Source organism: Platichthys flesus, chromosome 18, assembly GCF_949316205.1.
Source record: "Platichthys flesus chromosome 18, fPlaFle2.1, whole genome shotgun sequence".
Classification (NCBI taxonomy): domain Eukaryota; kingdom Metazoa; phylum Chordata; class Actinopteri; order Pleuronectiformes; family Pleuronectidae; genus Platichthys; species Platichthys flesus.
In genome coordinates this window covers 16,531,917-16,546,508 of record NC_084962.1, presented here as the reverse complement: position 1 = coordinate 16,546,508, position 14,592 = coordinate 16,531,917, and the positions used below count along the sequence as shown (strand labels likewise).

The 14,592-nt window shown below is 41.7% G+C and overlaps 1 protein-coding gene and 1 long non-coding RNA gene across 2 annotated transcripts; both read right to left on the bottom strand.

The window, feature by feature from the left end:
* Positions 1 to 303: 303 nt before the first annotated feature.
* Positions 304 to 2,868, bottom strand: LOC133973870 (uncharacterized). The gene is made up of 3 exons (XR_009924615.1): positions 2,775 to 2,868; positions 1,307 to 1,545; positions 304 to 1,212 (listed from the first exon to the last, which is right to left on the bottom strand). It is a non-coding gene; the product is annotated as an uncharacterized LOC133973870 (long non-coding RNA).
* A 3,497-nt stretch (positions 2,869 to 6,365) lies between these two features.
* On the bottom strand, positions 6,366 to 6,959 carry LOC133973938 (protein ripply2-like). Its single transcript, XM_062412008.1, has 3 exons — positions 6,849 to 6,959; positions 6,673 to 6,743; positions 6,366 to 6,566 (listed from the first exon to the last, which is right to left on the bottom strand). The coding sequence occupies exons 1-3, from the start codon at positions 6,957 to 6,959 to the stop codon at positions 6,404 to 6,406; spliced, it is 345 nt and encodes a 114-aa protein (XP_062267992.1). The 3' UTR covers positions 6,366 to 6,403.
* Between the last annotated feature and the right edge of the window lie 7,633 nt (positions 6,960 to 14,592).

The following is a 14,592-nucleotide window of genomic DNA, read 5'->3' as shown; positions in this document are numbered from 1 at the left end:
TCTTCTCCATGGGTATCACATCCCCTCTTTGAACTGTTCGGTAACCACCACAGCTCTGACACGGCCCCGAACCCGAAAACCGATAGTCGTGACCAAAAACTTTAGGTGTCCCTCTTTTTGTTCTGGTTGTGATAAAGATTCATTCATAGCTTCTCCTGGGAAACTTTCCCTTTGGCCATAAAGTTGTAAATTAATCCTTCAACATCAACAAAACGCATTTCTTAAGATATTTATATGTACATATTTTAATACTTCATATTAACATCAGGAGTTGATTCTCTCTACGGAGGCTGCCATGTTTTTTTTAACAGTAGCCCAGACTGGACAAACTACACACCCAAAGGGGAGGGTGAGGGGAGGGTATTAAGCTGCAACACGCAACTGGACCACTAGATGTCACTAAATTCTACACACTGAACCTTTAATGCCAAAAGCTCTAGAATCTAGCTCACATCTTCGTTGGGGTCTCCTACGTGAACGTCACCTCTTTATAAACCTTTTTTGTCACTCTGTCATTTTCCGGACATTTTATCTAAGGCGCTGGCAAGAGAAGTTTGTCAAATCTGCAGAGCTTCTCCGGTAAAATTCAAGAAAAATATCTTCCTTGCGTGTCTGAAAGCAGCTACACACACAAAAGGGAATCTCTCCGCAGGGCTGCACAACAAGGTCTTATTGCTCCAGTCACATATGCGTGAGGACTATGCATCACACTGCAGCTCTCGTCACGGCGGAGGACCAGCTGAACGAGAGATTCTCAAACAGGGGCAGTAATTTGCAGAGTGTGTTTCTAAGTTATTCCAGCTCCCGCAGCTCAGCAGTGGCTGACCCCTCTCCCCTTCTGTCTGCTAAGAGGCCTACGGGGAGGAATCAGCCCAAATTACCTTTATTGATCCAGAGAGACAGGTGAATACCAAGCAGGGCCTGTCTTCCCTTCACTCACCTTATCTCTCATGCACCGCTCTCATCACTCCATCCCCCTCCCCCCCCGCCCAAGAGAGGGGGGAGAAAATAAAGAGAAACTCTAAACAACACCAGCACACATTACTGTATCAGCCACAGCGGTGATTTACTGTTTGCATTCAGGTTGCTGTGATTAAACCGGCCTCTCTCCGTTGCTCATCTTTCCCCGGTGACTCGAGCGAGTGGGAACGGCGGGCGACTGTTTTTCTGCCTCCAATCCGCCGTTGTCCTTTCGCCCCAGCATACAAATCACTGTGGCGGTGGAAAAGATACTCCATTAGGTCCAACTCTGAGTTAAATCAATGCGTGACTTATCAAATGAAATAGGGGATTATGAGGTAATCACCTGGCAAACGCTGCTGAAATTGTAATTATCTCCACTGCACACATCTCAGAGAGAGGAGACCAAACTAACTATTTAAGTGGAGGGCGAGATAACGAGGAGTAGAAAAGCACAACAGCTACATGTCTGAGGCGGCGGCTTCATGTCGCTGAGAGGGGCAGCATCAACTCGGTGGTTTCTCTCCTCCGACGGAGCGGTGCCTCTCGTCCTCGGCTTCATTACTCGCTCATCACACCTGTTTGCTGCTCGTGCATCACGTTGGGGAGAGAAATGCATGAATGACAGGAGCTGGAGCTGTGATGCCTCCAGTGTTTAGAAGTGTGCAAACAGATAAAGTGGCGATGATTAGATAAAATAAGAAAAGTGAAAATTTGTAAAATAAATAAATGTAAAAAACACCAATTATAGCCACATATACAGACAATTTAATGTATTGTAAATATGCAGTATTACAAGCTCAAATCCTTTTTCCAGTTTGTGTTAATAAATACTAATCTTAATTAAAGTTCTCTTCTAAAGAGAGAACCAATAAAATTCCCAATATGTTTATATTCTTTTTTACATTTTTCCTATATACAATCTATATATTCACAATTATTTAATTTATATTTAAATCACACTATATCCTTTACAAGCTCAAAAGGTAATTAGTTCTGAAACCTGTAGCTAAAACCAAATATTTGATCTACTCAAAATAAAATGTGTAATTTTGGTTCAGTATTTTAAATTGAAAAAATTCAGTTCTGACGAGAAATTAACTAATTTTGTAAGTGATTTATTTTATCTGAAACTGATTAAAATCTGATTGCTGTAAAACTGCCATGAAGGTCCCATTCAAACCATTTTCTAACAGCAAATCGGCTATTATTAGTAGAGTTAGTCTTTAAGCATGCTTTTTACATATATAGTATATAATTAATAGATTTTATGTTATCTATTATTTTCTGTAACATGCAGAATCTCCTGAAAACCTCCAAGTAAATAGAGACCCTGAATTTCCCTTAAAACTGGGCAAGTGCAACACAGCCCCCTGGTGGAGGCTTTGCGAAGTTGCACCACAGGAACCTTGAGCAGGTGATGGCTCCCTTCCACCACCTGCTGGTCACATGCACTCAGTGTACTCTGCAGACAACATGTGGATTTGGGCCCTGACATGAATTCTCTTGTTTATTTTACTGTGAATAAGAATTGAAATCCTGCTGGTTCCACCATGAACAAAGTATAGGTACTGGTATAAATACACAGTGAGATACATGTGACTCACACCTAACACCACCAGACAGGTTGTTTCACACCCACCACACAAACATTATTACAATTCATTCAATTTATTTTACACTGGTTATTTGATAGGCCCTGACGTGTCTTTAAGGAAAATATTCAAATTGTAAAAGATACTCCACAACAATGCCAGTAAGTCAAATAAAATTAATAACTAAATAATAATGAATTAAAGTTAAAGATTACTTACATTTGCAGCTTCACTCATCAATTCAAATCCCTTTGAAACTCATATTTCTCATGTGCACAGCAGTTTAACTTTTAACTGACAAACAAATTCATCTCCAAACAAACAGGTGGAAGGTTCCACATTCTCCTTTCTCCATTCAAACCAGCACTTCCTGTCAGGGACCATTTTTTTTTTAGACACAAACTTGTATGCTAGCAGAGACACAGCGCCCCCACTCTGGCTGACCATAGAACTACATCTGAGAATTAATAATGTTGCACAACAAGTCATAAATCAACTGTTCAGTGTCAGTAATGCTCTCGACAGGACAGCTCTCTCTCTCTCTGCAGAGGTGTGACGGTGGGAATCCGGAGCTGTGGGCCGAGGCCTCAGCTCGGCCGAGTCACACTTCGTCACCTCGGCTGGTGTCTGCGATCGCACCCGCAGCAGCTCCAGCAAAGTTCCCAGGGTCCTGCCACCAGTCACACTCGCTCTAGATGAACTTTCAGCCAAAATAAAAGAACACAAATTACAGGAACATCTCCCCTGAAACAGAAATATTGCATAATAATGAATATCCAATTTTGAGCATCAGCAAATTGTGTTGATTTAAAACACCTACATAGGGAATTAAACATGTGTGCAGATTGTACAATGATCCGTAGATCAAAAAACAACGAGAGTGAAGAACTTATATCAACATCTTTATACTTGTTTTAGAAACTGGCTCCACTGATCACCGGGAGCCGCTGTAGGAGAGAGGGTGTGTGGCAGCGGTGACACATGTCACCACAGAGGTCGACCCCGGGGATTGAACGCTGTCCGTACCTCGAGGTGTGCATTCCTCACACCCACGTTCACACCAGCTCCTGGGAAAACGGGCGGCATGCGCCTGAAAAGTCCAAAACAAAGGTTGTGCAATTCACCAAGGGTCACAAAGTCAAACAGGGATAAGATGGCCGAGCCTGTGAAGAGAGCAAAATCACAAAACTGCTTTTTAAATAATGTTAATTTATCAGTTATCACCGAAACTGCCAAAATAGAGAAATAGATACAGGAATAAATAAATGAGGGAATCTCAAAATGAAGTAATAAGTATGTTTTAAATATTTTAAATACAGATAAAAATAAAATAAATAAAAATGGAGAAGTGGAATGAAATACCTAAATAAATGCATGTTTATTTGGACATAATTGAAATGTGCCTTCATTTGTCATGTGAAATGTGCCTTCATTTGTCAATCTAGTAGTTTCTTTATTAATTTTGGCAGTTTCAGTCCTCCGTGGATTTGCATGTTTTCCCAGTAAAACAAACACACACACACACAAACACACAAACAAAGACACACACTAACACATACACATTTACAGAAGGAAACTGCTCAGTTTTGTGTCACCTCATCGCTTTCAGTGCAGCATTTAAACCGTGTTTCACCTGTAACTTGAAACACTTTGAAACGTGCAAAGATTGTGAGTTGATATGAATGAACCCTGTGAGAAGCTGCAGGGTTTAAACGTCACTTGACCTCAGCTTTGTGCACTGGAGGTTATAAGTTCATCAGACTGGGCCCCTGGTTTTCTGTTTAACTCTCGGAGGTGAGCAAGTCTCACACCCCAGTAAGTGACACTCCACCGGCTCTGACACCCAACCCTGGGAAGGATCCAGGCCGGGGGTCCAGAGGTTATCAGAGCTCCATCTCTCCATCACATCTCCTGATATCAGACCTCTCGATGTGGTCATTATGTTTTATTGTGATGCTCACATTGTGATTTAAAACCACTTTGAAACATCTTTCTCCAGGACGCAGCACATCCTTGTGTTTGTTGCTACACACCTTCACAGTCTGGATGGAAGCTGAATCTACAATAAGCTTTGTTCCCCTGTGAAAGATAACATGCGAGTGCACATGTCAAATCATAGAATCCATCGGAGTTAGCCATCAGTCCAGTTGAGGTCACCAGTTCAGTGCATGGCGCCCTGCTGCAGCCCGAGGCCGCCGTGTCTCCCATCACAGGAGGTGTGGAGACTTTGCACCCGGCTGAACACCCAGAGGTGATCCCCAGGGTTCCCACAGTAAACAGCTCACAGGGTTTGCACCAGGGCCAGTTGAAGAGATTGAGTCAGAAACTGATATTTAAACAATAAAGAAAATTCTCTGCAGATTTATATCAGGGAGGGTTGGAAGATTGTGCTGCATGGGCACTGAGCTAAATTATCATGTTCTTGTTTGTTTCTATTGATGCGATATTACACAAATATTCTGCTCAGATGGAATAAACAAAGAGACCCAGACAATTGTTTCTGGTTTTAAAAATCCAAATCTGTACATCGACCTACAGAACTTATTTCAGATCTGCAGCCACTTAATGAGAGTAAAGAAAATAATAAGATAATTAAATAACAAATGATAAAAGTATTTACTTCTGTGTTCCTATAAGTTCATATCTTCATCACAAACTACTCACATATTATTTTGGATTTAAAAGGCTGCAGATGCCTTTAAAAAAAACTGCACAATATCAGCTGATTTGCTGTTCAGGTCCACAACAACTTTTATTCTTTCTTTCTGTCATTCATTACCTCATAAGTGGCTTTTGTTTTGCAGCACTTCAATGTTTTACTGAGATTCACTGGATCTCTGGATGTAATATATGATCATGTGGTGGTGCTTTCTTATTGGCAGCACTTGTGGGTTTGATGGTGGTTATTAGAAGCCCACAACCTTATGTTTGCCTCAGGATGTATTTGTGGTTTCATTCAGCCCTGATGATCACATGTTGTCTTGTTTTGACAAAGTTTAGAATGAATTTGTGGACAATATTAAAGTGACTTAAATCTGAACGTTAATTTATTGAACATTCACTGATTCATACATGATCTGCTCTGAGTGACAGAGAGAACAAATCAATAATTTTACAAAACTATAATTGATGCTTAGTCTGAAATGTTGATTTGACTGAAGCTCCAAACATACACACACACACACACACACAAACACAGGCAGAACTCCCACCTCTGTCTCCAGCTCAGTGGGGATCTGGACGCGCTCTGCTGACGCGCTTATTAGCACCTTCCACGTGTCGAACAGTTTCCACACTTCAGGCGACACTGCGCAGGAAATGGCGACTTTACCACTTTGCACTTATCCATGGGAACAGAGCTGCTCAGCCTTCAGACACGCGGGTGTGTTTATACGAGTTTAAGAACTTGTATTAAATAAACCAACCCAGGAAACTCCATAGAAGTACACCTTAATACATCTGTCTTAAATTAATATTAATAATTAGGGGGGAGAAACTGCTTTGGAGATAATATTATTCAAAGTTCAGCTAAAGTCTGACACGATAGAAAAATAGTTCCCAGACAACATTGTGATTTCTTATGTATTTTATTGCGATTCTCAACAAAATCCCAATGAGGTAGAAAATGAATAATTTAAAGCATTCATGCTTGGTATCAAAATGAGAACCATGTATTTACATATATGTACAGGAATAAATTAAGAGACAAGAGAATAATAATAATAATATTAATAATAAAATAATATATTGTCACATTAGGGAACAGTTCACAGAGTCTTTGCAGGGGGACAGTTAGTTCAGCTCTGTCGCATTAGGGAACAGTTCACAGAGTCTTTGCAGGAGGACAGTTAGTTCAGCTCCTTGTCCATCTCCTCCTCTTCATCGTCGCTTTCTTCATCGCTGCTCGAGTCCTCGTAGACGCAGATGGTCGCTTGGACCGGATAGTTGCGCAGGAGCATTTCTGCGTCCTGGAACAGGTAATCGAAGCATCTCGACTTGGGCCAATACAACCTACAAAAAAAAGGGATAAATAATCAATAAACGATGCTCACCAGGGGATATAGCACATTCAAAATAACGGTAATGTAAGCAAAACGAAGTAATGAACGGAACTTACTTGACTGGGTGGACGAATTGAGGAGGTTTTGAGGATTTTGGATCAGAGAGGTCTCCATGTTCGGAATAAATCTGAAAGTAAAAAAAAACATCTTGTTAGACTTTTTGTCCAATAAAATTGAAATCAACAGGTTTGAATTCTAAAGCCTCAAAGACTTTAAGGTGAACTAAACCCACCTTGTGTGCGTCAGGCTTGTCCTCTCCAGTCCACGGTCTCCACATGTCGGACTGCTGGGTGGGGACATTGTCTCCGTTAAAAGCAGAAGGTAATCCACCGTTAGTCTCCATGGTTTTGTTGGTTTGGTTTCTTGCGGTTGTCTGTTCTTCGTAAAGTCCTGAGAGGATTTGAGGATGCAGTGCCAGGAGCCCTCCTATTTATCAGGGCCCCGCGCAGTCGGTGCCAAATTGCACTTTGACGCGGCCCCAAGTGTTTCCATGCGCCACGATGGCGAGGTGCGAAATCACACGTTGGCAAACTCCGAGCATTTGGCCACTTTCTGCCTCAAGTCTGAATGTGGAATTTAAACATATTCTCCTCAGAGGCTAAGACATTTTTCTATGATTAACTCATACAAACTGTTTCCTGAGTTTGGGGGTAAAAAGGCCTTTACGCACACGCTCGGTCCACTGTGCTCTTGTTAAGGTTACATTGTGGTCTGAACTGGGAAGGTGACACGATGTTAATTAGGTTTGACTGTGGCCTAATGGATTGAGTAATAGTTAAGTTGGGTTTATTAAATTAAAAGGTTAATTAAACACCTAATTGAACTCTTCAACCTCTCCACCTTTCGCAATCAGTGTGCGCAGCCATTTGGGCCGAGAGGTGTGAAGAAACACGTGCCCGACTGTCGCCGCCCGCTGGGAGGCTGATGGAAGAAGGCTCGTGCGCTGCGAGGGGGGGTTGACACGCGCCAGCACCCCATTCATACAATAGCAGAGGGGTGGGGGTGTGTGGTGGGGGGGTTATAGTTGCACCTCAGCAGATGCAAAGCTCGAATGCAGCACACAGGAGAAACGTATTACCTGTTGCATTGTGGGGATTCTACGTGTTGAGATCCATCATCGTTTAATTCATTCATTCATTCATTCAAACGAAGTGATGCTTCCTCCCAGTGCACCAGTAGGGGGCAGCGCGAGGCCACATGCAGCGATATGTGCAAAAATGTGATGCAACTTTTGTGTTAGAGAGCAGATTCTCCAGCTGTCACTCAAAACTAATGGGAGTCTGTGTGTGTGTGTGTGTGTGTGTGTGTGTGTGTGTGTGTGTGTGTGTGTGTGTGTGAATGTGTGTCTGTGTGTGTGTGTCCATCCACAACCCATCACCTCTCTCTAAAGAACAGTCAGAGCTTGACGCTGATAAGGCCCACAGGCTTTTCTTTCCTCATTTCTCCCTTCCTTCCTTCCATCCCTTTATCTCTCCTTCTCTCCATCCGTCCTTCCATTTGTCCTTCCGTCCTTGTTTCCTTCCATCCATCCTTCCTTACTTACTTACTTCCCACCTTCCTTCTTTCCTACTCTTTGTCCTTCCTTCCCTCCTTCCTTTTATTGGAAAGATACCAAAAAGTTCCACTGACTCACTGACTACTATCCTTCCCTCTGGCCTGCCCTCCATCCATCCATCCTCCCTTTCTCTCTGTCCTTCTTTCCCTCCTTCCCTCTTCCTAACTGGACTCCCCATGCACTGCTGTGAGCTTCATTTGTAAACCTGTACAGACTCATCACGCTATCATCTTGCTATTCAAACACATAATGCCACGTGACCGGGCCATGACGTCCACAGAGCAGCCACATGAATGCAAAGACTCTACAATAACTATTTTGTAGAAATTACAAAAGTGTTCTATGTTATTTCATCACTTTTTTGTTCAGCGATAACAGAGCAAAGTAGATCAAAACGAGTGAATAAAAAGACAAAGACAAAAGAAAGCAGGGACAGCGTGTGATGTCTCTGTCACGTCTGAATGAAGCCATATTGAAATTCTCTGCAAGGTCCAGAGACGAAACATTTCCCCACCTCATCCTTCACACACAAAATATTAAGGTCACCCACCACGGAGGCGATCCAGGAGAAAGTCATCCTCCGGCGTTGGTGTATTCATCATGAACAGGTAATGAAAGGAGGAGACGCGGATAAAGGGACATAGATGAGCTGCCGATGTGTTTTTGAGACAATATGAATATAAAAAGACGACATTCCGTGATGATTTTATTTCTCCCGCTGCAGATCGAACAGAGGCCTGAACTTGTCCAGAACCCTTTTCACAAGTTTCCCTCATGCAACCACTCTCCTCTCCATCGCGTTGTGTTCTTTCTCTCCTGGTTTATTATTCATATGCTTATCCCCTCTATAAACTCCAAATAATTCACACTTCTTCTCTTACACAGCCTGTTACACTCAAATTTCCCCCCTCCACGGCAACAGGCGACCACAAAATGATATTGTTTTTCGAGTAATGGGCTGAGTAAAACCTTATCCTCTCATTTTTGCTTATTAAACCATGCACATTGATATTGTTCTGCTCCTGGAGGACTGTGTGTTGACGCTGCCTCCCGTGTGTTTGTGAGCACTTTGAGCCTCTGTCTGCACAGTGTCTACCACTTACATATTTTTATTTATTAATTTATTTATATATATATTTTGTTTTTGTTGTTGTTTTTTGTACTCTCCACTCCAGCAGCACAAGAACACTTTCCTACTGGACACTGACACAATAGCATCCTTGCTCTCTGTACCATAGGGTCAGACCCATTCCTGTATCTTTAATATGTTCTCCCTATGTATATGTGATTTATGTATGTATGTCGGTGAGGTGTATAAGTGTATAAGCTACTGGATGATCTGAATTTCCCACAGGATTAATAAAGCATCCATCTATCTATATATCTATTTCGCTGGGCTCCTGTTTTTAACCAGTTTTTCGAGTTTGAATCTAGAAGCAGCTTTGTACTGATTCATGTGAAGGGCACAGATCAATGCTGCACTTTGAGACACGGAGTGGAAAACGTGCCCTGCTCTAGTTGTGGCAGCATTTTGGGGGATTTGCTCATGATCCTGGCCCACGCTGAGTTTCTTATCCACAAGATAAACATAACAGAAAACCTTCATTTATCTAATTAATGTCGCACCTGAGTGATAATGTTGCTAAACCTTCTGTATATTGTGACTGTTATCAGGGAATGTCAGTCAAGAGATTGAGTCAACAAAAGGAGCTCGAGCTGTTTGTGCTCATTTACGCTCTCCTCCCCGTTTTCACACCCTGGCAGCTTTCCCCAAACACACAGCAGTTGGGCATCACACATGTCGCCCAGCATCTTCCAAATGGAGAACTCCCCTGTTTTAATGAGATCCTAATCTGTCTTCATTTGGCAGAGCCCCGGGGGATTAACTCCAGGGAACGGAGAGACGACAAGAAAACAAGAGATTCAGTTTCTTACAAACTTTAAATCTTTAAAACTTATTTTTGAATAGGGACACATCTCTCCATAGCGTTTGGTCTAAATCGGTCACTAACCTTTTTTTGTAATCATGCTGACGAATAAAAAAAAGCAACAGAGCACAAGACAGCAGCTGAAAACATAAATGACAGAAGTGATGAAGAGAATAAATCATTTTACCAAGCGGCATGTGGGGAAAAATCAGGGTAGTTATAATTATTAGAGTCTTTGCATTCTGGTCATGCAGGCCTGTTGATTAAATTTATTCCAGGGCACAGTGGCATTGACCTTTGCCCTCCTTAATGTCGTGAGTAATGGACACATGGTCTACTAACAAGAATTGTCATCAACCACAGGAGGAAGAAGAGTCTTCATTCGTTAAATGTAAAACAAGATGCAGCATCTTCAGGACAATCTCATGCCACCTTCTTGCCTCCAGCTCGACTTTATTTATTCGTTCATTTGTCTTTTTTCAAGCGAAGAAGAGGATTTGAAGGTGCAAACTGAAGCTTTTTAGTTTGTGCATCACCGGCTAATCAAGCTGTTTGTGTTCGAGTTGAGGACAAAAGCCATTTTATGTGATTCCTGCTGTGACCTGGATGGTGATCTCCACTCGTGGACCCTCACCAGAGGGAAAAAATATAGAATTAACCTAAGACCTAATTTTATACACACATCAGCTTCCACTGATGACAACAAACTTATATAAATAAGTATAATTCACCTCAAACTAATTTATCATCAAGATCCTTTAATCAATCTCTGAGAAATAAAAAAGTATGTAAAAAAAAACAGCCTCACAATATTAAGAAAGTGAGATCCTTGATCCGCACCGACACTGAAATGGTTCTTTTCTAATTCCAGCTGCATCCTTGCACCAAGTTTCGTGTTAATAAGTTTAACAATGTTTGAATAATCCTGCTAACAATCGTACAAACCCTGATGGAAACACAACGTCCTCGGCTGAGGTAGCGACTAAAACCACCATATTATACTGATTATGAATAGCTGCTTGCTCATTGTGGGAGCTGTCGGGTTTCTCTATCATTTTTAACATCTTGACCTGTAAAGAGCCTTGAGATATTGCATATTACGATTTGGTGCTGTGTTGATCAAAGTGAATTGAATCTGGAACTTGAATAGCTCACAGTAGAGTGGGTACGTCCATCGAGCAGGACAGTCCTTTAAACAGTTCTGATTTTCTTTGACAAAGATCCATGAAGTCTAGAAAATCATAGAAAATGTTGAAGAATGCCCCCAGATCTCACAATGTGTTAGAAAGTGATGATAAATTCCTGGATCCGAAGTTGAACGTATTGATTCTTGATCCACATCAAAGCCTTCCAATCATTTCTGTTATTGCGTCATCCTGCCGACTAACAATCAAACAAACCGATATAAAAACACAACCTAATGGATGGAGCGTGCTCATCCATTCAGGTGATGTGAGGCCGTTTTAACAAACCCTATTTATCATATAACTCCTCAACTGCCAGGAGCTGAAATTCAATAAGCTCACGGTACAAAAATCACTCAAAATGCAGCTCAGATATAAAATGTTGCAGTTGATTTTATACTTGTTGCCCTGGTGAAGTCATGTGTGACCACAGCAGGACCTGTTTTCTGTGGTTTTCCTCTGAACTTTGAGCGAGGTACTGGGAAATGGATGTGCAGCAGGTCGGACTGAACCACATGACACTTCAGCTGATGTCCAGAGTGTTCCCTAGGAAACCATCCGCCAAGGAAACATTTTAACAAAGCACTGTTATTAGAAAGAACAGGATTCGGACAAGAACATGAGAGGAAAACACAAAGAAAAACTTAATTGCAAAGAATTTAATATTTAATTCCAACATCTGTACCTATGACAACCTCTAGCTTCTTATGAAGTTATTATTGAATAATGAGTCATCCTTTATGTGGTGTTCTACCTCTTTCATTGACTCATGTCTAATTCCTTACTTTACTTACTTAAATCCCAAATCAAAAAGGCTAGATGACAGTGCTATCTTATCCTGACTGACTCTCAGGGAAGCTCAGTATTACGCAGCCTGGTTTTTGAGTTCACGATGACAGAAAATCAAGTCTCCTGCAGCAATGATCGAGTTACAAACACCCCCTGGTGGGAGTCAATTTAGATAACAGAGGCGAGACAGAGGATCTCTGAGGGAGATTGTGCGGCGTGAAAGAAGTTGATCTGTGTGAGAAGTGTGAGAGATTTAAGAAAAAAAGAGGTTCAACTTAAAATGAGCACGGACCAAGGAACAAATGGAAATAATGATGGAACTACAATGGCACTATTGAAGTTTTACTTAAATTAAATGAGTGAAAATAATCATATAAATATTTAATATACACAAAATGAAATGTAGCTTCAATTGATTCAGACTTTTATTTGGATCTGCGTAAAAATTACACACACTCATTAATGCCACATGTTTTTGTTCTTCCCTGATCCAAACCGCACCCTTCCACAGTTTCATGGTCATTCGTCCAACGGGTTTTGCACAATCATGCAAAGCAAAAGAGTGCCAAGGAAAACACAACATCCTCAGTGGAGACAATGAATGAGTTGGTAAATATGACAAATCACTTGTGAGGCCGGGTTGTGAAGATTCAAGGACAAGAGACCCTTTCCGTTGAACTACACCTTCCTTGTTGCAACAATGCAGAACCGATCAGTATTCTGTCTCCATCAGGAGCACCGTCCGAGCACGGGCAGCTTGACAGACAGAGCTTCATTTGCTCGTACAAATACTGGACACACACACATTATTCATGAATGAGTGTGAAGCAGAGTGTGGTCAAAATATCAAAAGCCCATATCCTACTCTTAAAAGTATTTGCATGTGTATAAGTGTGTGTGTGTGTGTGAATTAATTTAATTTTTTATTCTGGGGTAACTGTCAGATGCACTGTAACTTCAACCGCACTGAATCTCAATCAGTTCAAGCCTCATCTCACCGTACGGCCCCGGCCGTGGTGAGTCAGCCTGCGCTGCCCCCAGTGGTCAGGGTCATTAAATGCATCACGTGTGTCCGGGCTCTTCAGAAGAGGCTGGAGTCTCACCTTACAATCAGTGTGAACTGTGTGTTTCAACAAGCACGGCGGTATGCTGAACATCATATATTGATGACACAGAGAAAGCATTGCAAAACAGTTTTACCACTTGACATGCAGAGCTTAGTTGAAACCTCAGTGCTTACTGCCGCTGTGTGTTGAAACCTGTCATCAACGATGTAATTTAAAGCCCATTGCCTGCAGAGTTTTGATGACAATCTCAATGTGAAGCTCCTCCAAGGCTTCACATATATTGTTTCAGCTCTGCTCCACAACATCACAGTTCTGCTTCACAAGGCTCTAAACACCCACTGTCCCTACATCGTACGCACTGAGCAGCAGTTAGCATCTGGTGAATACTGTGGAGCATTTAGTGGGTGAAGAGCCAGTGATTCCCCTCAGGAGCTGAGCTAAACTAGAGGGGCTCTCGGAGAGTGAATACCTTGGCCAAGGCGAACATCCACCTCGGCATGTTGAAGACGGGAAAAAGAAAAAGACTGGATTCAACCGTTTAGCCACATCTGCTCCAAAATGCAATTACTTTCTTTCTTGGTTGATACTGTATTCTTCCTGAACATTTGGAAATTGGTTCACTAAGAATAAACGGCAATTAAAAACATACCCTTGATACTGATGATATCGTTGCCCTGCTGCTGCTGGATGTGTAGGAAAATAGAAGTTCACCAGTTTAACTGAAAGATAACAACTGATGGATATACCTCCTAATGAAACCACATTTAAATCTGCTAGATTCTGATGTTTGTTTGGATCCACGGCAACTTTTCTTCTCACACTCATAAATATCGGTCCCATAAATATGCTTCTTTTTTTTTCATCAAGTTCTGTGAATTCTTCCGTTGGGAAATCTGTCAAATATCTTTGTCCAGATCTGTGCCAAACTTTAATGGGTTGTTTCTTGGCCCGTATCCCATCCCTCCACCAAGTGTAGTGGAAATCTGCTTGGTAGTTTTTGATTAATCCCACAGACAAACAACTGAACCAGGGGGAAACGGAGCTTGAATGTTTTCATCCTGAGACGAATGCTAATACACTAATGCTGAGCTGCTAACATAGCCTGCTAATGGTTATGCTAATGGAATGCCTGTATTACTGTTGCCTTCCACCCACTATTACTGCAACAGTATTCCACTTAGGACTTGCATGCAAATGTTCTGTAAACGCTTCATGTTTTAGTCGATTTAGTGATTCCTTTATTTCCATATCTAACCCTCAGTCATGCACTGAGCTCCTGACATTGTCCTGAATGTCTTGAAAACGCATCTACTAAAAATGTGTACACATGTGAAAATTCAACAAGAACATATTCATCTTCAGATCTTTCTCATTGCATTTTGCACATACTATCAGTCATGCTGGTGATACAAAGAGTTTTTACTCCTCGCTGACAAGAACCTTGACAGTTTTG